The sequence below is a fragment of the Hibiscus syriacus genome, unplaced genomic scaffold (assembly GCF_006381635.1).
Source record: "Hibiscus syriacus cultivar Baekdansim isolate YM2019G1 unplaced genomic scaffold, ASM638163v2 tig00110556_pilon, whole genome shotgun sequence".
NCBI lineage: Eukaryota > Viridiplantae > Streptophyta > Magnoliopsida > Malvales > Malvaceae > Hibiscus > Hibiscus syriacus.
Window position 1 is genome coordinate 221,669 of NW_024062779.1, and position 22,289 is coordinate 243,957.

General features: G+C 34.5%; 3 protein-coding genes across 3 annotated transcripts; 1 reads left to right on the forward strand and 2 right to left on the reverse strand.

Annotated features, from left to right (window-relative positions):
- Window positions 1-4,668: 4,668 nt before the first annotated feature.
- LOC120131420 (probable WRKY transcription factor 31) lies at window positions 4,669-6,903 on the reverse strand. Its single transcript, XM_039148413.1, has 6 exons — window positions 6,466-6,903; window positions 6,301-6,372; window positions 6,007-6,171; window positions 5,616-5,921; window positions 5,420-5,533; window positions 4,669-5,322 (listed from the first exon to the last, which is right to left on the reverse strand). The coding sequence occupies exons 1-6, from the start codon at window positions 6,802-6,804 to the stop codon at window positions 4,741-4,743; spliced, it is 1,578 nt and encodes a 525-aa protein (XP_039004344.1). The 5' UTR covers window positions 6,805-6,903; the 3' UTR covers window positions 4,669-4,740.
- Window positions 6,904-18,067: 11,164 nt separating this feature from the next.
- LOC120131776 (mitogen-activated protein kinase kinase kinase 18-like) lies at window positions 18,068-19,398 on the forward strand. Its single transcript, XM_039148693.1, has one exon. It carries the CDS (start codon window positions 18,118-18,120, stop codon window positions 19,396-19,398), a length of 1,281 nt encoding a protein of 426 aa, XP_039004624.1. The 5' UTR covers window positions 18,068-18,117.
- A 1,072-nt stretch (window positions 19,399-20,470) lies between these two features.
- Window positions 20,471-22,271, reverse strand: LOC120131397 (peroxisomal membrane protein PMP22-like). Its single transcript, XM_039148398.1, has 7 exons — window positions 22,162-22,271; window positions 21,954-22,052; window positions 21,500-21,601; window positions 21,264-21,339; window positions 20,975-21,045; window positions 20,769-20,854; window positions 20,471-20,674 (listed from the first exon to the last, which is right to left on the reverse strand). Exons 1-7 carry the CDS (start codon window positions 22,231-22,233, stop codon window positions 20,605-20,607), a joined length of 576 nt encoding a protein of 191 aa, XP_039004329.1. The 5' UTR covers window positions 22,234-22,271; the 3' UTR covers window positions 20,471-20,604.
- Between the last annotated feature and the right edge of the window lie 18 nt (window positions 22,272-22,289).

Below are 22,289 nucleotides of genomic sequence, written 5' to 3' on the forward strand. Positions count from 1 at the left end.
TGGGGTTGTGCAAATATCCACATGTTTGTGCTTTAGATAATAAGTTTAGGGCGTCCCCTGTAGTGTAAGGTGGTGTTATCTATCCGCAGGTTGACAGTGGAATGGAGTTTTAGGTTCTAATGCTTCTTGTTGCGTGTGTATCGAAAAGGATTGGCTCGGGCTTCTTGATGTCCCTGTTTTGGAGGGCTGCCAATGGCTTGTATCTGTCTGTGAAGGCCGTCTTTGTAGCATGTGTAGGTCGGATGGTGTAGTGGGTCATGGAATCAAAGCTGATATTGCAAGAGACCTAGTGATGCTCCACTTTGTCCGCTTGATGTTGGTGTGCTGTTGATAAGTGTATGTTACGATTTTTCTTGTTAATTATGGTGTGCGTAGAAAGCAAGGTTGGGGCAAAGAGTTCCACTTCGAGTGGCCCTATATCAGTGTGTGGTGTGGCTATTGATGGCTAGCCTATGGTGTGTTGTGTCTAGGAGAAACCCTGGAAGTCGGTTCTGAGTGGCAACATCAGTTTTGTCTAGAAAAAGGAGGAGGATATCCATTTCGCCTGATTTTTGTTTTTCCTTGGTCCGACGTTCGAAGTGTAGTTCGTTCCTGAGACGCCACCGCTTTGTTTGGTTGCAGGTATTTGCGTTGGGTTCTAATGTTTTTACTCCTACGATTATTTTCTGATCTGGTTTGTAGCTGAGCTATGTATATTGCGATCGCGTTAGTAGCTGCTCGAGATTGTGTCTGGATGGATTGTATATATGTGCGAGATACAGCTGCTTTATGGTCTATGTTGGGAGCGAGTGCCTCGTACTGTTTCAAAGTTTGCTATAACTGGACCATAATATGCAAATCTTTACATGTGTGGAGTACGGCACCTTGTAACTCTGAAGAAGGGTGCGCGATCCAGCCCGAGTATTTAGGGGTCAGTGCATAAATGGGGTATTGGAGGGGTATAGTACTATGAGAATTGTAATAGAGGCTAGCGTGTGGTAAAGAAAGAATAACTCGGACCGTTATCGGGTATGAAGAATCTTTCGAACATACTTGAGGTACTCTTTTTTCTCCATTTAAAAACTAGTAATTGAAAGCCCAAATATGACAAAGAATAAATGGTTAAAATATTTTATTGTCTCTATAATCATGAATTCTTGATTGGAAACGTACTGGGCTAAGACTGTACTGATAGGATGGACCTAAGCTACTCTTGGGAAAGTGAATCCATTTTAACCATGGTTTTCAGAATCGGACCGGTTAACGAACCGGTCATGTTATCGGTTTACTGGTTCGACCGGTCGGAAGAACCGGACGACATCATAATTATTTAAAAAATTAAATAAAAATATCAAAAATATTTGATAAAAAATAATTTTTTATATCACAAGTCATATTCAAAGCAAGTCATAATATATATAAGTTAAAAACCATAAAATCAAGTTAAACAAAATGATTCAAATTAACTACAACATAATATTTAAGGTAAAACATATTAAATAATAAATATAATTATATAACTATAATTAAAAAATAAATTTAGGGTTAAAAAATCATAACAAAAGTATATTGTTTGGTTTAATTTTTTTTAAAACAATCTCACGTGGCTAAGAAACATAGAAGAACATCCCAAAAGTCTAAAGAGTAAAAATATGAAAACAAAACAATCTCACATTGCTAAGAAACATAGAAGCGCATCACAACTAACTTCTATAAATAATAGAGGTAATTTGGCATTCAAAATCATTGAGTCTTTTGGTGAGCATTGAGTGAACTATTCTTTCACTTCAATCAAGCTCGAATTTTAGGATTCAATCGAGCTTCTAATTTTTTTTTGAGTTCAAACCTTTTTGAGTTCAAGTTTCAATATTATATTTCGAGTTTGAGTTGAACTTGATAATTTTTAGCTTGTGAGTTTGAGTTGAGTTGAGCTTACTTTTAAAGTTTTCAAGTTCGAGTCGAGCTCAGCAATACTCGAGTTTGACTTGGCTCGTTTAACAAACGACATTTTTTGGTTTAATTTAAAAAAAACAAAAATCCCTGTTTTTCCCGGTTTTCAGCCGGTCCGGTTCGAACGGTTCAACAGTTCTGGCCGGTTCACTAATAGCGGTTCAACCAGTTTAGATTGAACCGGACTAAGCAACGGTTCCCGGTTGAACCAGCCAATCCGGTCCGGTTTTCAAAATAGAGATTTTAACTTGAATTAATATTTTTCTCTCTCATCTAGGGGGTGTTTAATGAGTCTAACCCAAACTCGACACTTTAACAAGTAAAGTTAAGTTTAATTCGACTTAATAAATTAAAAAGCAGTTCGTTAATTTTTTTTCTTATAAATTTTTAGTAGTTTGATGATTGCAATCAACAATGAATGGAGTGAATCGATATTGATTTCTTTATTTTTAGTATCGATTAAGTATATTTGAACCTTTTTTACTTTAAAGAATTTTTTTAATATGTTAGTTTGATGTACTTGCGGATTGTTACCTTAGTTTTAATATGTTAGTTTGGTAAATTTGTGGATTATTACTTTGGAGTCTAGACTTTAAAATTGCTTCATACATTCTTTTAATTAAATTTGTTAATTTATGTTTATATAAGTTCTATCTAATATCAGTAGATTTTTTTTTCTATAGTTAAAAAACAAGGTAAAAATTTTAGTCAATTTAACGAGTGATGAGTCAAACAACAAGCCTAACGAGTAACGAGCAATTAGCTTAACGAGCAATGAGTCTAGTTGAACAACAAGTTTTATTATCAAGCACGAGTCGAACAAATTTTAATGAACTTAACGAGTAATAAATCTAATTAAACAATATTTTTTAATGAGTACGAATCGAGCACTATCCAAGTTACAAACCTCCTACTCTCATCTTTTGATTGAAGCCCAAGGATGACTCGTTCATTAATATTGAGTCATGACCCGCTCCATCCCAATACGTAATTAAGATACCAACATAATTACTAACACGTTTAATTGCTTATTTTCCTGATAATATAAAATTAACCTAAAGAAAACACACCTTGTTAATGAAATCATCGTTTTCCCAGGGATGGTACTGAGGCAGGTGGGGTAGTTACCTCTAAAAATTTAAAATTATCATATATTTTAAAAATTTTATACATTTTTTTATTGAAAATCTGTCTTACGTCTCAAAATTTTAGTTCACCCTTAAAATTTTAATTTATCCCCCTCAAATTTAAGTTTGTCCATGTAATATAAAATTATGTTTCTATCATATTATTCTTTTGTTTTCTAGCACGTTCCTCATTCGCATAAAACAATGGCGGTGGAAGATGTTGAGTTGAGAACAATTAAGAGGAAATGACAGGGAAATACGTATATAGAAATTAATGACAAAAGACAAATCTAGTTTCCTCATCTCTCATTAAAACTTCTAACATTCAACAGCCTTGAAATTATACAATGTCACAGCTGCCTTTTATTTTTCTAACAGCTGTTATATAAAGTTGAAACATAAATCTCTCATGCACGCAATTTCAGACATTATTATTAGTTATTACTTCATGTGACGGTGATAATTTCATCATAACCATGCATCCTATCACACCACTTGAAAGAATTAATGCCAATTGTACTACAACCGTATTAGGCGGCTCGAATGCATGTCCCTTCCTATTTCTTAATATTAATTAATTTATACAAATTACTGAGAAGATTATATAACTGATATTAATATACAATTAATATGCCCAAATCTAATGGTGTCCAATTAACAAGGAGAAGTGGATAATGAATAAGTCCATTCCATGTCTAAATTCAATTAACAAAGTGGAGGAGCGAAGTACATCATGGAAATATCCTTGAAAAGAAAATGCAAACGTGCAAGTTCACACATGATAAAAGTCCATTGAATGCATTAAAGAGGAGAAGACTGCTGGGTTCACATGGAAGCATGTGGGCGGCGGAGTCATGAATTCCAAATTGTACGGTGGATGAAGTACGGTGCCGATCACACCATAACCACGAAGTTCCACGTACTTCCATGGAACACGACAGGAGAACGGGATGGGCAGCACGATCCTAAAGTCAACAATCGTATCTCGCTCCTCCATTAAATAAACAACTCAACATCTTCTTCATTTACCAAATTTGACCTCTAACTCGGAACAACCCGATAAAAAAATAATGATAATCTCAGGCCCAAGTTGTTGCCTGCGAATCTCGTTCTAAAGTCCACCGTCTCGGTTCTCCTCGGTGTAAATGATTTACGTGTCAAACGGTGGTAGCTGTATTTCCTTGACTGTTTAAAACAAAATTGAATAATATCCACGTAGATTCGGAGGATTATTCCTTTTTGTTTTTCTTCTGGGAATTATACTTACACGTTACTTGTAATTCTTTTTCTGTTCTTCAAGATTAATCTTTTGTAAATACTGCATTCCATCTTGAGGAGAAAATTAAAACACAAGTTAAAAAATTGGATCAAACAAGATGAGCATTACGCATTGGAAAATGAATTTATACTCATGTTTTTATGTGTACTTACTTGGGAAATCTGAATCGGATTTATTCCACATAAACAACAATAACAAAAGAATCAAGTTTGTGTACGTGACCTAGCTAACACCTACTGATCCACAATAAGAAAACATATGAACATGCAATCTGGATCTCATCCGCAATTAAACAACACTAAAAACAAAAGGAAGGGGGAAATGGGTATAAAAAATAAGTCGTTTCTAATAAATTCCTGGTGGGAAACCCTACTGATCTATTTTCTGCTGCTTCTGGTGATGGCATCACTTTTTATTGCTGTTGGAGGTGTTGCTACTACTGCTATTGGGGTGAGAACCACCAGTGATGGAGTTGATGGCAGCTACGAGGGCAGCGGTGAAGTTGGGATCATTCGTGATGGCAGCCGTGGCGGCGCTTACTTTGTCAGCCAGGGTGGGATGTTGAGGCTGCAGTTGCGGATGAGGAACTTGGTGGCCTAACTGCGAAGACAACTGCAGGCCTGAGAATTTTGACTGATTATACGGTGCTTGGTCAAAAACTTGAGGCAATTGAGAGGCTTCGAATTGGGGTGGTGGTCTTTGGAATTGTACATGGTTGGGTGATTGAGTGAGGTCCAATGTTACAGTTGGGAACGGAGCAGAAGCTGAAATGGATGCCATGCTCGAGGAGCATGATGGAAGGATTGTCCTGGCAAGCAAATTGGGGTTCATGATCCCATCTGCACTGGGCATTGAACCTGAAAGCAACATGCTTGCAGCTGCTGCTGTTGTTGATGCCATTGCCATGGCAGCTGGAGGAAGTGGGTGATTGTGGTTGCCCTCGTAAGTTGTTATCAAGATTGTTCTATCTTCAGCGCAGCGTTGAACCTGATAATTGATCACCATGAAAACTACTAATCAGTTCCAGGCCTTGAGCATCCAAACAATGAAATCTAAGCAACTTAAAAAAAAGATTGAAACATACTTTTTTACGCACAGGACAACCAACTGCCATTGTGCACCGGTAATAACCTCGAGGACAGGGGTTTCCTTTTGCCATCTTTTGTCCGTATTTTCTCCACTGACATCCATCACTGATCTGTAGCAATTCAACCAAACAATTTAACAACTTCATATCATTCGGATGATGTTCACAATTAATAATTGAAGCAGTAACATACCATGGGAGCTTCCGATCGAGCTCGAACGGAAACACGAGCCTTCCTCATGGTGGCATCAGCAGATGGTTCGATCGGCCTAGAAAGATTCAACTTTTGAGCTTTGTTAGGACCCCAGCCATCAGATTCAGGGCTTTCTTCTGATGCAACTTCCACGTTGTTTGGAGGAGACACTGAACGTGTTCTTTCTTCTGATGAAGGATGCGACATCTCATCTGCTTCGGCGGAGCCTGAATATGGGACTAGATCCATAAATTGTGTAGGCATTACCACCTCATCTTTCTTCACTTGGGATTTTACTTCTTGAATCTGAATTCATTGAACATATTTATGTCACCAATTTGAATCAAAATTATACAGTTCCTAATCCTATAAAAAGGAATAATAAAATTACCTCATGTTCTTGGGTGGTTTTGGGTCCTGGATTCCTTTGCTGCTTCATTAAGGTCACAAGGTGCATCTGGAGAGTAGTGTAGTTGTTGCTGACATGACTAATCATGTTCCTTAACCTCTGATTTTCAGCATGCATACGTTTGAACTCCACTTGTAATTCCGCCAGCTGAATTAAAGTGGAAAAAAAATCATTCAGTGGACAAAAAGTTCATATAGGCTAGTTTCCCGCCGCCGATTCAAAAAGTGAAAGAACCAAAACAATAAGAACTTTTAACTTTTAGAATCATCTTCATACCTCATTCTTTGCTCGCTTATCTTCCGTATCCGATGATACCCAACCATCAACCGTGAGAAGATGCAGCCCGGTCTACAGTTAGAACAAAAACGAAACAAGCACCATCGCATCAATAACTCAGTTCAACTCTCTAAAATAACTCGAAGAAAACGGTATTAATGAGACATTTACATCCAAATGATCGCCTCCACCGTGAGTAGTTTCCTTCTTGGCGGTGACGGTAGTACTAGTTTTGTTATCATCATCGACTTTGTGTTTCTTATCAGAGAAAAAGTCAACCTCATCGACCACCAGGCGGTTGTCAGCAGAGGCATGTGGGGAGGGAGAGGAAGTTCCACGGCGGTCCTCCCTGTAACCAGCAAGGCTAACAGGGAACTGAAACATGTCCGGCTGCTGCTCCTTTAACCTGAAGAAAGGTCCGGGGCTGGCTGAATTGGATTTGCCGGGGAAGAAACCATATACAGGATCAGAATTACCGAGAGTAAGCCCCCATCCTTTGTCCATAAATAAATTTACAAGTGTAAGAAGACGAAAGTTTTCGATCCAAAAAAAAGAAAGAAGAAATTAAAGACAGGCCTAGTTGAAAGTGAAAGGGAGACGTGAGATATGGGAAGGCGTTTGAAATGTAATTGTGAAAGTCCTTTTACCGGTGCAATGGGATGGCCTCTAAAAAGGGTATAGAACGTAGACCAGATATAGCTACGGCGTATTATAATTTTTGTATTTTCAGAATTTGAATTCTTTTTTCTATAATTGTTACGTCAGATGGTGCGTCAGATTACCATCTGGCAAATTGACCCCTCTCAGAAACTAAATATACAAAGGACAAATGACTAAAATACGTACACATCACTTTCTATTTGACCAATAAACTACGCAATAACATTTTGCTATAAAATTCAATATTTATTTAAATTTTTTAATTTATTAATAATGTACATACAATCTATAAAGATTACTATTTAAATTCATCATCTCTAAAAATATCAACATTTTTTTACTATTCATTCTCCCATTAAATTTGTTTATTGTTGATTTCTTTTGTCAATCTTTTTTAGTTTTGACTCATTATAATTTAAAATTTATTTTTTGTAAAATTATAAAAAATTAAAAATAAATTAAGTAGTGTTTAAATATATATTTTATAAAATTTAATTATTTAAAATAATCATCGTCAAAGTTTAAAAATTTATTTTTTTAAAAAAATTAATAATGAACACATTTAATAAGACGGAAGAAATTCATATACTGACAATTTTCTAAATAAACATATATATTCGATGAATAAATGTTTTGGATATGACATTCTTTCTTTTAAGAAATGAAAAAGATAAACATTACTTAAATTATTTGTGATCATTAAAGTATATGATGAATTGAATTAACTTATATTTATTAGTAATGATAATTGAATTTTGTAGGAGGAAAAATAAAAATAATAGAAAAACGGTTGGATAGCGGTTGAGGGTAGTTTAGAATAAACAATAGGTTGCGTCAAGAAAGGGTTTGGACTCCCCTACTTTTTAAATGTATAGTGAAAAGGAAGGGCAACTAAAGGATAGAAATTCACCTCCCGAAGGGTGCGGCGAGTTCCACGTTGTTAAAATAACAGTCAAATGCCATCCGACGGAAATCACAGGATCAGTGATCCAGCTTGTTCCAAAATTCAACCAACGAGACACTCCGGCATAGACTTAGCTTAAACTTCTCAAAAGGTTGAGAGTTTATTATATTTAATTTATATGTAATTTTATTCATAATTTCATTGTTATAATAACGATGTGGTATTGATATTTTTAACTATTAAAAAGATATGTGCACTTCGTTGGTGTATTATAATGGTTAGTTTTAATCGAATATTTTTTTAAATAGTTTAAATGATTATACGGTAATATATGTTTAGAAATTCTTTTTTGTCATCGGTGGCATACACACCTTACAAATGTAGTTACTTGAATTCGAGATATTTAGGGATAATAACTCTCTTTCTACTATTGAAGTTGTTTAATGAGTTCTTTTATTTGCGAATTCAATAGTAAACGAGCATTGTTCTATCTTAAGATTTCGAATTTGAGCAGTTGCACCTATATAATATGTGTATTCATTGTTAATTGACTAAGAAAATTCTGAACAAATATTATCTTACTACTAAAGTCGAGTTCTTTTAATAAACGACATCAACAATAAAAGAGAATTATTCTTCCTTAAGGTCTCGAATTCGAACAATTGCTTCCGTATAATGTGAGCATTCATTACTATTTGACTAACAAAATTCTAAACATATATTAACTTGTAGACATCCTCGACTAATAAAAAAAACTTCTGAAATCTTTTATGCAATTTGACCCTTTATTTTTTTAATACAATTTGACCCCTTACTTTGAATTTGACAAGCAAATTGCCCTCTAACTTTGGTTTTGATTTATAATTTGGTTCTTAGTTTTTTTTTATATAAATGTATCTGTAAGTAAATACTTAAATTTGTATTTAATTTCATAAATCAAGTAACCTTTAGCGGTTAAATCATTGTTTTTATCATTTGATATTTTGGGTTTGAACACCGCATATGTAAGAGTATAATCATTTATTGTCAAATGATTGATAGTTTTTTAACATATACTACCTTGTATTCTCCCCATATTTATTAAAAATTATATTTAATTAAATTTTTAAAATGTAACTATTGACACTTTAGGTTATTTTTAATTTATAAATAAAAGATTTTATCATTGTTTTAAATTTGTTTAAAAAGAACCATAGATCAATTTGCAAATCAAAATTAAATTACGGGTTCAAATCGCACTAAAAAAATGTCCAGAGCCAAATTGCATATCAAAATCAAAGTCAATTACAAAAGGTACATTAACCCTAAGATTTATGTATAAACTCTCCACTATTCCGCTAATACTCCTTGTTAATAGAATTTTTCATAATGTAACTTTTCATATATAAATATATAATAATTGCGATGAAATTTAATGAAAAGTTAAGAATTCTAATATAAAGTACGAATGATGTGTTTTAATCTAATTTATACTTAGAAATATGATGTTTGTGACGCAAATCAAACTCTGTAATTGTATTTGTGAATTCATTTGAGAAAAGAACCCATACAACATAGCAATGATAAGATTGTATTCTTTTTTTTTCTGTCTAGGTCTAGTGGAATTTTTAATAACGTCATTTTCATTGCTATGATGTATACTTTATTTTCTCAAATAAATTCACATCTCTTTTAAAAAAATTGAGACTATTTGATTAAATTAATTAATAGAAGTCAATTTGATTTTATATCTAATTATTAAAACTCATATTTTAATCCAACTTTTGAGATTACTTATTCAAACCAACCAAATTTTAAAATGTCAAACATAGCTCAAATGAATTAATTGCACGAAGAAGTCGTTTGACCTCAAAGCAAAATTCAACCAAATTGGGTCTCGTATGACAGGCGACCGGGTGCAGCCCCGGCTTGGTCTGTCGCCGGCCTGGTCCCATGTAGGATCACTATCCCACGTTGTTGACCGTTTACCTGTACGAAAGAGTCATTTACAATTTGACTAAAAAAAATCTTTTATATTGCATCGATAAGTCTAACGTGCAGCAGCCTTAATATACGGCTAAAGAAAAACGTTATCGGTTTTGTTATTATTTTTTTAATAAATCCGGTAAAAAATTACCTAAAAATTATTATTCCTACCGGTTTTGTTATTATTGAATACTTTACAAGAAATGTTAAAAAACATTAATATTTTAGGTAATTTTTTACCAGATTCGTTAAAAAAATAACAAAACTGATAACACCTTTTCTTAACCGTATATTAAAGCTGTCGCACGCACTGTAGAAGTTACCAAAATTCATGCAGTTCTTTCTTTTCAATCTTCACTCTAATTTTTTAATTTATTTTAAGATTAAAAGTTATTATTTTTTTTGGTAAATTACACAAGTGACCACCGAATTATGGTCATTAACCATTTTGACCACCAACGTTTAAAAGCGATCAAACAGACCATCCAGCTAAAAATGATAATTTAACTTAAATATTAAAATTATTTTAAATTAAATTAAATTATTCAAAAAAATTGAGTTTAATATTTTAATTTTTAAATTAAATTATTTTTATTTTGTGGTTTAGTTTTCAATGTAATTTATATATTATTATTTTAAAATAATTGTAAAAAAATTAAATAAAATATGAAAGTCTGTTTTATTTTTAAATCTTACATTAACTATAATTTAATATATAAATTATATTTTAATGTATATATATATAAATAACACAACATATACAACATTGTGTAACTAAACATCAATTAAATGGCTTAGCCCAGTGGCAAGCCATAATCTTTTTAAAATCTTTCTATAATAAAAACCAATGGGTTACTGGTTCGAAACCCACTCACTTTCTATTTTAAAATCTTTCCCCTTTACACCGGTGGTGACATGTGTGACCATCTGATTGGTTGAAAATTTTATTTAATTAAATTCACCCTCCAATCATATAGGGACACGTGGTACCTCCGGATTGAAAGATTTTTTTTTTGAATGAATTAAAATAGTGACTAAATTGATATAATACGTAAATATTAAAGACTAAATATATAATAATGTCAATTTTATTAACAGTCGCGTCATCACCTCTATTAAAAATTAACGGGCAGTGGTTGGATTGAATCATTTAAATAGTTGTGTGGTTTGTTTGATCGCTTTTAAACGTTGGTGGTCAAAATGGTTAATGACCATAATTCGATGGTCACTCATGTAGTTTACCCTTATTTAAAAAATTTGTAATTTATAAATTTATTGTATATTCAATGTAACTATTAGACTGAGAAAAAATCAATATATTCTTTTAATTAAATAAATCACCATTAATTATTATAAAATTGATATGACAGTATATTACAGGGACAGAGTTATGCTTTGTCCTAGGTGGGCAGTTATATTATTAAAAATATATGGGGTAAAGTTTAAATCAAAGCTCTTAATTTTAATTTATTTTGATTTAGTCCTTTCATTTTTCATGATTAATTATATTTTCTTCCCCACTTTTATAGTTAATTATACTTTGTTCCTCTTGAATTGGAACCTTAATTCCGTCCCTAATCTATTGACCAAAAATTAACAACAGTCAATGTTCTAGTGACCAAAAAATTAAATTTTTTGAACTAGATAAAAAATGTATAAAATATTAACTAAAGTGATTTATATTATAAGAAAAGAAAGATATATTTTGTTTTTTTAGGGGTTTCTCCAAATCCAAAATATTAGATAAGTAGTCAACGTTTGTAGGTAATAAAATACCATTGGTGTTTCAAAGATCAACGACGACAGCCCACGTTGGTGATTTACTAAGACGGCCAGTCCTCGGACCAAAACTTTCTCGGTCCTCTTTTGCAGCTTTTAAATATACGTATTTAATATAAATAATTTGCGACTTCTAAAATAATTTAAATGCAAGCAGTTTATTTACTGTATATATAACTAATTAAAGAGGATGTAATAACATCAACAACAAGTTGATAGACATCATACCCTTTAAATAATGTTAGAGGTTTAAATTTTGTTGTCAACGAATAGAATAAATCAGATTAAAACCTAAGAGATAATTATAATATAAATTTATTATTATATTTGTTGTACCTCAAATTATAAAAATATATAACAGTATAAAAAGTATGAGTTTCAGATTATATCAAATTAAGACAAGAAAATGAAATCATAAAGCATAACACAATAGAGGGATTGAAATCAGAATTTGACCTTAACAATATTAATATATATGTTGCTTGGGATATTAAGCAAGCAACAAAGAATGTCAACACCCGTTCTCACTAAACTATCAAAAATTTCGAAAACCAAACACTGATACAAAATCACCATTAGAGAATACAGATTTGACTTAGATTTTTCGTTGACTATCAAGAGGTCCCTACGTGGCTCAATGTTAAAGGTCAACAACACGAACTACCTTACCTTAGTGATTAAAGTAATCGTTGTTGTTCTTCGAGGTCACGTGTTCGAGCACCAGTGGCTACAACATAGTGATTGGGTGTTCATTATCAAATGATATAAAATATTTAGAACAAATACTATTTTATAATCACTTTAACTTAATAAAAAAATACATAACATAACTGAAAAGATCAAATGATAAAAAAAAATGAAATTTAACAAACATATATAAATACAAGTATTATAATAATTACCTCTATTTCCTATTCGGTAAAATATGGAGATCCGATAAAAATAGAGGTAATTTAAAATTTATTAAGAGAAATGCATTATAATTATTATCCCTAAACATATAAGGAGGAATTATACTACTATTTTATGTCAGGTATTTTTTATTTCTAAACCTGATCTTACTTGACTTTACCATTTTAAAAAACTCTAACCCAATTTTTTTAAAAAAAATTCAATCATATAGTAACATGACCTTATAAGATAATATCAAATCAAAATTCGTTGGATTAAATTCCCATGTTTATCCTCAATGACAATTATTATGACTCCTGCATCAAGGGATATTTTACATTTACTTTTCACACTACAATATAAATTAACAGTTTTATAATAAATAAAAACCTTCCTAATTATCTAATGAAAAATTATAGTAACCTTTTTTTCTTTAAATTTCTAATAGCGGCTTAACTTCTTTTTTTTTAATCTCTGGTTTATAGGTGGCAACCTCAATCCTAGCGTACACCTGTTTTTTTATTTTTTCTAACCACATTTCGGATTTTTAGATTTTATATATCTGTTTGTATAACATATTTTTCTATGTCTTTTGACACATTTTCGATTGTATGACCTTTTTTATTTACTTTTTTTTATCAGAATTGGATTTGACATTGTCAACATTGATTAAGATCACGCTTATTTATTATTATGATCTTTAATGCTTTGGACCCTCAAACTAGATTGGATATGCAATTTGCGTATGTGAACAGTTTTCTCATGTTGTTCAACTCTGATTAGTGGTTTATCGACAATTTTTCAATAGCTTGATCGCCTTTTGTGGTTCGTTTGCTCATTCGATCAAATATGTTTGTATCTATTTTTCGTTTGAGATTATTTGATTAGGGTTTTTAACCTTTTCCTTGTGCTTGTGTGATATTGAACGACTAGTTTCTTGTATTAATGGTTATAGAAAAATATATGTTGAAAAAAAAGAGTGAACTTCATTGATGGATTTAATATTTATATATATGACTTGTGCTTTTGTTTGACACTCGAGAAATGATGAGAACAACCGAGCTATTTGTATGTATGATGATCGTCTAGTATTTATATATATATATATATATATATATATATATGAAATATCCATATATACTCCAATCAGTGCTTAGGCACTTTAGTATCAGTGCTTAGGCATTTTAGTACTAATGCTGAGGCACTTCAGTTATTCGACGGTATTGCTACGATATTACGTACCACGAACTATATTTGATGCTTTTGATATGACTCTATGCTTGATGCATTTCGTTGTTGTATGATTAATACCATATGTTTATGTAATATCATTATGTTTATGTGATTATGTGTGGCATATAATGATGCATAGTAGTATAAAATTGTGGTTAGAGACCGGTATATGTATACTCATGGCGAGGACTTTAGTATGAACTAAGGGAAGCACGAGACTCATATCATTGTAATAGTGGATGTATCTTGGATAGATGGTTTGGTAGTATTTATGACATAGTTGTGTTGCTTCTCTAACTATACTTGTTGTATGCTTATGTTATGAATGCATGTAGTATAGTAGAGGTATTATGTGACGCGAGGCTTGTGAGCTCGGCATTCAGAATGTGTTTCTGTTTGCAGGTTTCAAGTTTCATGGAGTGCGATGGGACAAGATATCGTCGGAAGAGTCTCAGTAGAGTTTTAGAGTACAATGATGACGACTTAGTGGGCATGTGGTGGTCATGATTTGAAATGAGTCAACTTGTATTATTTTAAATATTTATTTTATTTGTCGAGTTTCTAAATTGGGCCTCGTTTTTGTAAATTATATTGGTTTCGTACTTGTGTAAACGTTTTTAATAAAAAGTGAATATGGTTTCTAAAAAAATGGTTAATCACTTCAATGATTCCGTGTGATACTCAAATCCTTGGGATTTGAGTGTTTCAAATAGAGTGCTAACCTTCTAGGTTAAACAAATCTCAAAATTCAAGAACTTCTATGTAGATAGATGACCAAAGATCTCCTAGTAGATAGATGACCATTGATCATCTAGTTGTTATATCCTAGTAGATAGATGACCAAAGATCTCGAGCACCAAAAGAGTGAAAAAACATGTCTTAAGAAACTATGTAGAGACAAACCTCAATTGTTTCCGATCACAAGATCAAAAGAAAAATAATATTTTTCTTTCTGTTTATTTTCTTTTATTTTTTTAAAGAAATTTAACTTCTTCTATTTTATTTTTCTCAGATTCGCTTTCGTATCGGATTGTTATTTCGGATAATAATATCCTATTATGAGTTTAATTTATAGTTATAATTATAATTTTTATTATGGAATTTCTGTTTTAATCACAGATGCAGATTTTCTTGCGTATACGTGGTTCAAACGGGTATCCGTTAATTTCAAACCCTCTTGGTGGCCCGGCAAATTGATGACAGTCACGCATGCTGGCCATGTGCATTTGACGGTAACCACCTTCGGATTGATTAAGTAGTAGTAATAGGTTTTAAAAGAAGCATTAATAACCAACGGATTGATTCAAGTGGTAAGCATATTGATATCGCTTAAGTAAAGACTTAGATTATATCAAAATCAGGTGTGTAACATTCATATTAGTCAAAGCAAAACCTTAGAATTGAAGTGGGGAAAATAGTAATAATTTAACCCTTCTATTATTTTTTCGGGTAAAAACAAGTTAGAAGTTGGGGTCATTGTTGACTTGTCAAACAAACAGCTAATTAACTTAATTACAGCTACACATGTTAGTCGTCTTGTGATTGTATTTGTACACGAAAGAGAAAAATATTAACTCTGACAACATTTGAAAAGCTACCTGTTTCTGATGTCTTCATGCTTGTTGTCAAGTCGGAATTCTCCAATTAGGAACCAACCCTATTAATTAATTAATAGAATACTACGATTACGAGGTTAGGTTTTTGTTGGCGTTTATCAACAAGGTGAAGATGCATGATAAACATTTGGAATTAAGAAGTAATGTCTTTGATTATGTAGGAGATAAGGAGTGATATTATTACAAGCAAGAAAGAGCGAAATGAACCAATTCCACCAATGACAGTTGCAATAAAGAGAGAAGGGTAGCCATATATGGACTTCTCATGGTGAAGGATGGACTCTTTCCACGCGAATTACTCCTCATAAGGTATTCCAAGATACCTTTCACACACGTTGTACATATTTTAAGGGATTGGTTCACCATTATAGACAACCTTTTTCAACTTACCACGTTCACGGTTCACCCATCCATATTTCCTTTCTTCGTAAACACAAGAAAATTGCGTGGGAAACTTTCTTGTGCCTCTTGGGGTTTTCAGGTTTTCCCAGAAGTTTCGGCGGATTTCAAAGGCACATGTCTATAATTTCCCAAATTGATTTCATTACAGCTAATACTTACTTGTTCACGGGTTTTCACCCCACCACCTCTTGACAATTGTGGAATAAAAATCAGAGGTTTTAACACGAGCTTTGTCTCGTAGATGACAGTTTTATTATTCCACAGGGCATCAACTTTCAACGTTTCTAATTTCTTAAGGTTATAAATCAAACAAGACGTATCGCTAAATTATTTGAATTTGATTTGATCAAAATTCAGTCGATACTAGATTCGAATGAATTTTATTCGAGTTCGTGCTCGACTCAAGTTCGAGCTTCAATCGAACTTAGTCTAAGAACGTTTTTCAATAATTTTTTATTGCGAGTTCGAGTTAAACTTGAAAATTTTAAACTTTGGAGACTTTTTAAGTCAAATTGAACTAAACAAAACTCAAACTCGACTTGACTCGTTCACGTTCCTACTAATCACGGGCCAATACAAGTAGTTTTTTAAGTAATGCAATGTATAAACGTGGCAAGCCCAAGTAAAACCAAGCCTAGATTGATTCTTAGTGGACCGTCTTCTTTGGAGCATTCACATGGACATGGAGGCTTGCCTTAACGATTATGATAAATCTCGAAACTTTGATTAGGATATTGATGCCCAGAAGTGACTGGCCCAAAAACCTAACAGTATCAAAAAGTTAATGATTAAGAAAGTGCATTTGTTACTGCATCAGTGCTCTAGTTCACCATATTGAATATCAGCCTTAACTGCTTTCACTGATGGAACTCTAAATATCATTTATTTTGTGTTTGGTTTTTAACCCCCACATTTGAACCACCCAGAGAAGAACAATTAAGACACCAAACAACTAACTTTAATGTGTGCATGCCTTCTTGTTTCCTTGTTCAAGTCGACAGTGAGCTGTCATTACTATTGGAATAACTACCATGCGGGACCTCGGTTCTTAATACTGTCCATCTTCCATTACTGTGTTGTAAACACTTTCGTCCTTGCTCTGTTGCACCGGCCATTGTTTAATAAATATGTTGGGAAACAGCATTTACTTGCTTTTAAAACTAGTGGGATTCCGTATCCATTTCTTACGCATAGGTAATTGGTATGGCAGTGGGAACCATGTATTCCTTACGACTTTCTCTTTGAACACTTAACGAACAAGTATGTGTGCCTAAAGAAAAAGGGAATTGGTATGATAGCCACAATCAATTAAGGATTGGCAATAAGGCATGCAACATGTGTAGGCATACCAGAGCGGGGTCCCCAACCCTTTTTTTTACCGAAAGCTGAATCAACCAATTAGCCAAAAGGAATTTAATTAGTGGCCGCCACGTGAAGAAAAGCAACGCCCCGATTGGGTTTTACTTGGAAAGGAAGCCATGCAATGCGCCAAAACCAACCACATATGACATGTTTCGTGATTGTGAGAAGTTGGTTTGGGGGCTGGTGGGTAAGTTGCTCCCTTTCCTTCTCTCAACTAAAATCCAACTGTACCAACCCCCTTTCGCCTTGTACCAATATTCCAAGCAATATAACTAACCATATCGAATTATTTAGGTACCTGTCATCAGGTTGTTGAGTGCTACGCTGCACTTTCACCATGTTTTTGACAGGTAGACATTACATGAATTAACTCAAAGTTTAAACATATAAGAAAACAATGTACTTTGCTTCACACTTTCACATGCTAATGAGTAAAAAGGAACTTGCAAGCGAAGGGCGAATAACATCATGAACCCTAAATTTAGGATTCAATGGATGACTTGAACTAGTTCATGAACCATTTGATATGTAATGATAGTTTTTTTTTTCGATGTCTATCATTATCAAGTGCAGCAGCTAATCAAACAGCAGCTCTATGAAGTCGAGTACTACGGATTAGATTAATGTTCATGAACCGAAGGACCTCATTGTGCCAACTAGCCCGGCGCTCTAATTCTCTAAGCATGCGGTTCGTGAGATGTGAGCATACAACAGTATGATTCAGGGTTAGGCTAAACAAGTAAGCGACCCGCCGCCCAAGCTTTTAGTCCAACCTCCTTTTGCCACGTTGAACTCTGGTTTCAAGATGGAAAGAAACGGCGCCCGCCAATTGGGCACGAAACAAATTGTGCTGTTAAGGAGGCATTTATTTCTTTTGCATTAGAGCCGAACCTTTACCAAACTTGGCATCCAAATTTTGCGTATAAATGCTTAGTACCCACTACCCACCAAACCATCCAAATTCCCCAACTCAACTTTCGTTTTTCACATTCCTTTCCAAGCTTAATGGATTGGACCCGTGGTAGAACCATTGGCCGCGGCTCCACTGCCATCGTTTCTATAGCCACTGTTGACCAGTCCGGTCATTTATTTGCTGTTAAGTCCTCTGAGCTCTCGCAGTCGGAATCTCTTAGAAAGGAACAGAGCATTTTGTGTACGTTAAGCTGCCCCCAAGTTGTTGCATATAAAGGGTGTGACATTTCGTCCGAGAATGGTAAGCTTCTATACAATCTTTTCCTTGAGTATTCTCCTAGTGGCACCGTCACCGATGCAATTCACAAGCACGGTGGTTGCCTTGAGGAGTACATGGTTCGATCCTACACTCGTGGGATTTTACTCGGGCTTGAATTCCTGCACTCTCGAGGAATAGTGCATTGTGACATCAAGGGCCAGAATATTTTGGTCACCGATGACGGGGTGAAAATCGCCGACTTGGGTTGCGCCAGGAGAGCTGATGGGACGTCTGGTGCCTCTTGGTCTGTTGCTGGCACCCCTGTTTACATGGCTCCAGAGGTGGCGCGTGGCGAGCAACAAGGATTCTCAGCTGACGTGTGGGCACTTGGATGTACGGTAATCGAGATGGCTACCGGACGAGCACCGTGGCCTGATGTTCGCGACCCTGTTTCTGCACTGTACAGGATCGGGTACTCAAATGATGTCCCGGAAATACCAAACATGATTTCGAAACTGGCAAGGGATTTTCTAAGCAAGTGTTTGAGGAGAGACCCTGCCGAGAGATGGTCGGCAACGCAACTTCTTTCGCACGATTTTGTAAAGGAATCGAAGGAAACCGTTGGTTCTAAATCGGAGACACCCAACAACGTATTGCACCCACACTTGTGGGACTCCGTGGAAGAGTTGGAGACGGTTCAGATTCCTTCCAACAAGTCTTTAATAGAAAGGATCCGACAATTGGGTGAAGACAATCTTGTTTTGTCATCAAAATTACCCAGTTGGGAATACGATGAAAATTGGGTGACAGTGAGAAGCAATGGCAATTTGGAAGTGGAAATGTTACCTAACAGACTGGACCATAACTTTTTACATGTCCATGAATCTACAAGTAGGCTGAGCGAGGTTTATGAAATAGTGGTTGATTACTTTCTCACAAAGATCAGTGGGCAAAACAGTTTAACCACTAACGGCGACAGCGTCGAGAGTAGGCATAAATTAACTTCATTTGCAGCATGTAAAAATGTAGTTTACATCTTATGTATGAATTTAAATTACTTCAATAATGTGTGTTTTTTAATCCATCTTTTACCACTCTGCAGTCTCTTTCAATGAATCTAGGTTCTATAAACATGTTCAAAGGAAATAAATGAAACAGACAACGAACCTAATCAGATTTTGGGAGCATTGTAAATTTTCATCAACATTTTTATTTCTGGTCAGATAATTCCATTTTACCCTATATTTACATATGCACAACTGCCCATTCCATCAGTCAGCTATTACACCCTCCCTTATCCGTAATCTAGTTCTACCACATGGAAGCACATGGGTTTGATAAAACACCAATTTTATGTTATCAATCTCATTTTTAATTTGAACTGGCCATGTGAAAATAGAACCCATATTCACCATGTGACTATGCAATCCAAGTAAGGACAAGCATGCGAGACGCTCTAGTATAATTTCCATGGTTTCGTTGTTTAACGACAAAGCTCGTTGAGTAATAATTTGTAGATGTACACTAATATTTAATTTTTTATGTTGGAAAACATTGTCTAAGGACATTACAACTTACAACTGTTATAGCCCAACCCGTGGAATGTGGATCATACCATGCGAGCATAAGCTGGAATTATTCTCCCTGGGACCACGAATCCTACAAGGTTCTGTCACTTCGAAGTGTCTCTTCAAATAATAATTCTGGGATTCTTTTGTGTTGGCTGAATTCCCCAAAATTTCATGCTGTACACTATAAATTAAGTAGCATCTACATCTTTCTTTTCTCCACATTGTCCTTTTTGGACCGAAATTTTCATCATGAAGACTGCAAAGCTTTGTTTACAATGTTAAAGTGAGTCACTACTTAAACGTTGAACCTGATGCTAAAACCTCGTGCGGTTCCAACGTAAGACTAAGACTAGCAAATATTCCAAGTTCTCGCTTCTGGGGCTGGCTGTCATGTTTTAATGCGTGAATGTCTTAACATTGAACACAGGGATGCCTTGATTGCAATGGATAACAGTTTCCTAACAACTGAAATAATATTAGGCCACAATCATCATCATCCTGCCATTCAGTTGACAATTCCGTGGAATGAATTTTATCTACTAAGTCAAGCATGCAAGGCCGTGTAGAAAAAACAGATCCTAAAATTTTTTTGCTGAGCTAAGCAGCGAACTTAAGATCAAGGAAATGAGAATTAATTCATGGTTGCAAAGAACAAGGTTCAAGCTACATAAAGATTAAAATGAGACTATGATATGGAACGTGAACATGTAGTATTTAACCAATCCAAGCACGTGGAAGGTTTCAAATCGTTCAGTTGCTCTTGGGCAGTGCGGCCTTGGGCAATGTCATAGATCTTGCTCGAAGGTTCAGAAATATTCCCCTGAAAATGAAGTTTGAAGGAATAAAAAATCACCTTAACAGTGAATTTATATATTTCGAAGGGAGAAAGTTAAGAGGGAAAGCAAAGTATATACCAGCAAAATGCAATGAGGCTACTGAAAATGACACGGAACTGCAAAGGCACATATTGGTGATTTATCCATCCCACAACCGGCCAGAACTGCAATTTCATTCAGGTAGGTTCTAAGGGATATATGTACGTGCAGAGGGCTCCTCTGTTTCACATTAATATATATAAACTATTACACTACAGAACTCAGAATGGGAAACAAAGTAATACCGTCCATGCAGTCATCTGCACTTTGGGATACTCCTGCTTGATTCTAGATTTCACATGCATCCAGGGTCTTCCTGTATTTTATGTTTGCATTTAAACTATCATCATCATCAGGAGAAGAAACAATGAAACTAAATGTGCCCAATTGCCTTTCTTTAAAATTAAATATTAAGTTTTAGCAAGATTTCACCACAAATATTATTGTATCATAAAATCAAGTTATTTCGAAGAGATGATTTAGATTCAGTCTCTTTGCTTGCCGAGAATATGTACATAACCTAATGCCACTTACCCTCGACAACCACTCCATAATAAATCATGAAAATCAAGTTGTTGCAAGGAGAAGTTGTCAACTGTTCCAGCACCACCTGATACAATTTTACTCAGCATTAGACCCCTTTCCTTTGGATCCTATCAAGGAGAATCAAGTTGACAGATTGAATTCAATATGATACCCTGATTCGAATCAACAGAATTTGAAAGTGGATTTTATTGGATGACAGGGGAAATAAGCTGTGTGTAACATACCTTCTTGGCAACAGTTTTGGAGTCTCTCTTCCCCTTGAAAATTTTATCCAGTAACATGTACATGTAATGTCCAAATGGACCAAGATAAGCAAATCCAAAGAGCTGCATATGGCTATCACAGTGTTAGATGATAGTAAAAGTTGCATATTTTCCCTTCCGATGATCTCATAACATAACAAAGTCAACCCTTCTTCTCATTACCAACTCTTTGGTTCTACACAAATAAATTCCCAATCTCAATATAATTTCACCCAAATTTCTTAAACATCTCATAGGACTTAACATAGCAGTGGTTCCAATTCACAATTCACTTATTTATATTGATCTTCCCCTTTAACTCAAATGGTATAAACATAGAAACAGTAAGGTGAACTTTGTTTCTACCCATCAGTTCTGTTGGTCAAATCTCGGACACAGAAGAGGGAGAAAAGAAACAAAGAGAGCATCTTTTTACCATTTTGAGAAGAATCCGTCGCAGCTGAAGTTTGGGTATTCCAGAAAGCTTCTGAGAAACAGTGTCACTGATCCCTGACAAAACCGCTGCCGTAATTGCCTGCACCAATTTCCCTCAATTTAGCACTTTCTTTTGACCCACAACCCCCCATAAAAAAGAAGTTTCGAGATCACACAAACACACAATAGAAAAGAAAAAGAAGAGAAACCTTCGTTCTCAAAGGGTGATGCTGAAGCTGTAACAAGTATTTCTGCAGTCCTGCCATTGCCACCGAACCCATTTTTCTTCTTTCTTGCAGCTGATATTTCTCACCTGTGTTCTCAGCTGAGGAATAGT

What these genes read in the sequence shown, in the direction of transcription:
- LOC120131397 (XM_039148398.1), bottom strand. Translation starts at nt 22,233, where the DNA reads ATGGGTTCGGTGGCAATGGCAGGACTGCAGAAATACTTGTTACAGCTT. An exon ending in ATCACCCTTTGAGAACGAAG is followed by an intron (nt 22,053 to 22,161) that starts GTTTCTCTTCTT and finishes AAATTGGTGCAG; the next exon opens with GCAATTACGGCAGCGGTTTT. An exon ending in GACGGATTCTTCTCAAAATG is followed by an intron (nt 21,602 to 21,953) that starts GTAAAAAGATGC and finishes AGCCATATGCAG; the next exon opens with CTCTTTGGATTTGCTTATCT.
- LOC120131776 (XM_039148693.1), top strand. Translation starts at nt 18,118, where the DNA reads ATGGATTGGACCCGTGGTAGAACCATTGGCCGCGGCTCCACTGCCATC.
- LOC120131420 (XM_039148413.1), bottom strand. Translation starts at nt 6,804, where the DNA reads ATGGACAAAGGATGGGGGCTTACTCTCGGTAATTCTGATCCTGTATAT. An exon ending in AAACCACCCAAGAACATGAG is followed by an intron (nt 5,922 to 6,006) that starts GTAATTTTATTA and finishes CAATGAATTCAG; the next exon opens with ATTCAAGAAGTAAAATCCCA. An exon ending in CTCGATCGGAAGCTCCCATG is followed by an intron (nt 5,534 to 5,615) that starts GTATGTTACTGC and finishes GAATTGCTACAG; the next exon opens with ATCAGTGATGGATGTCAGTG.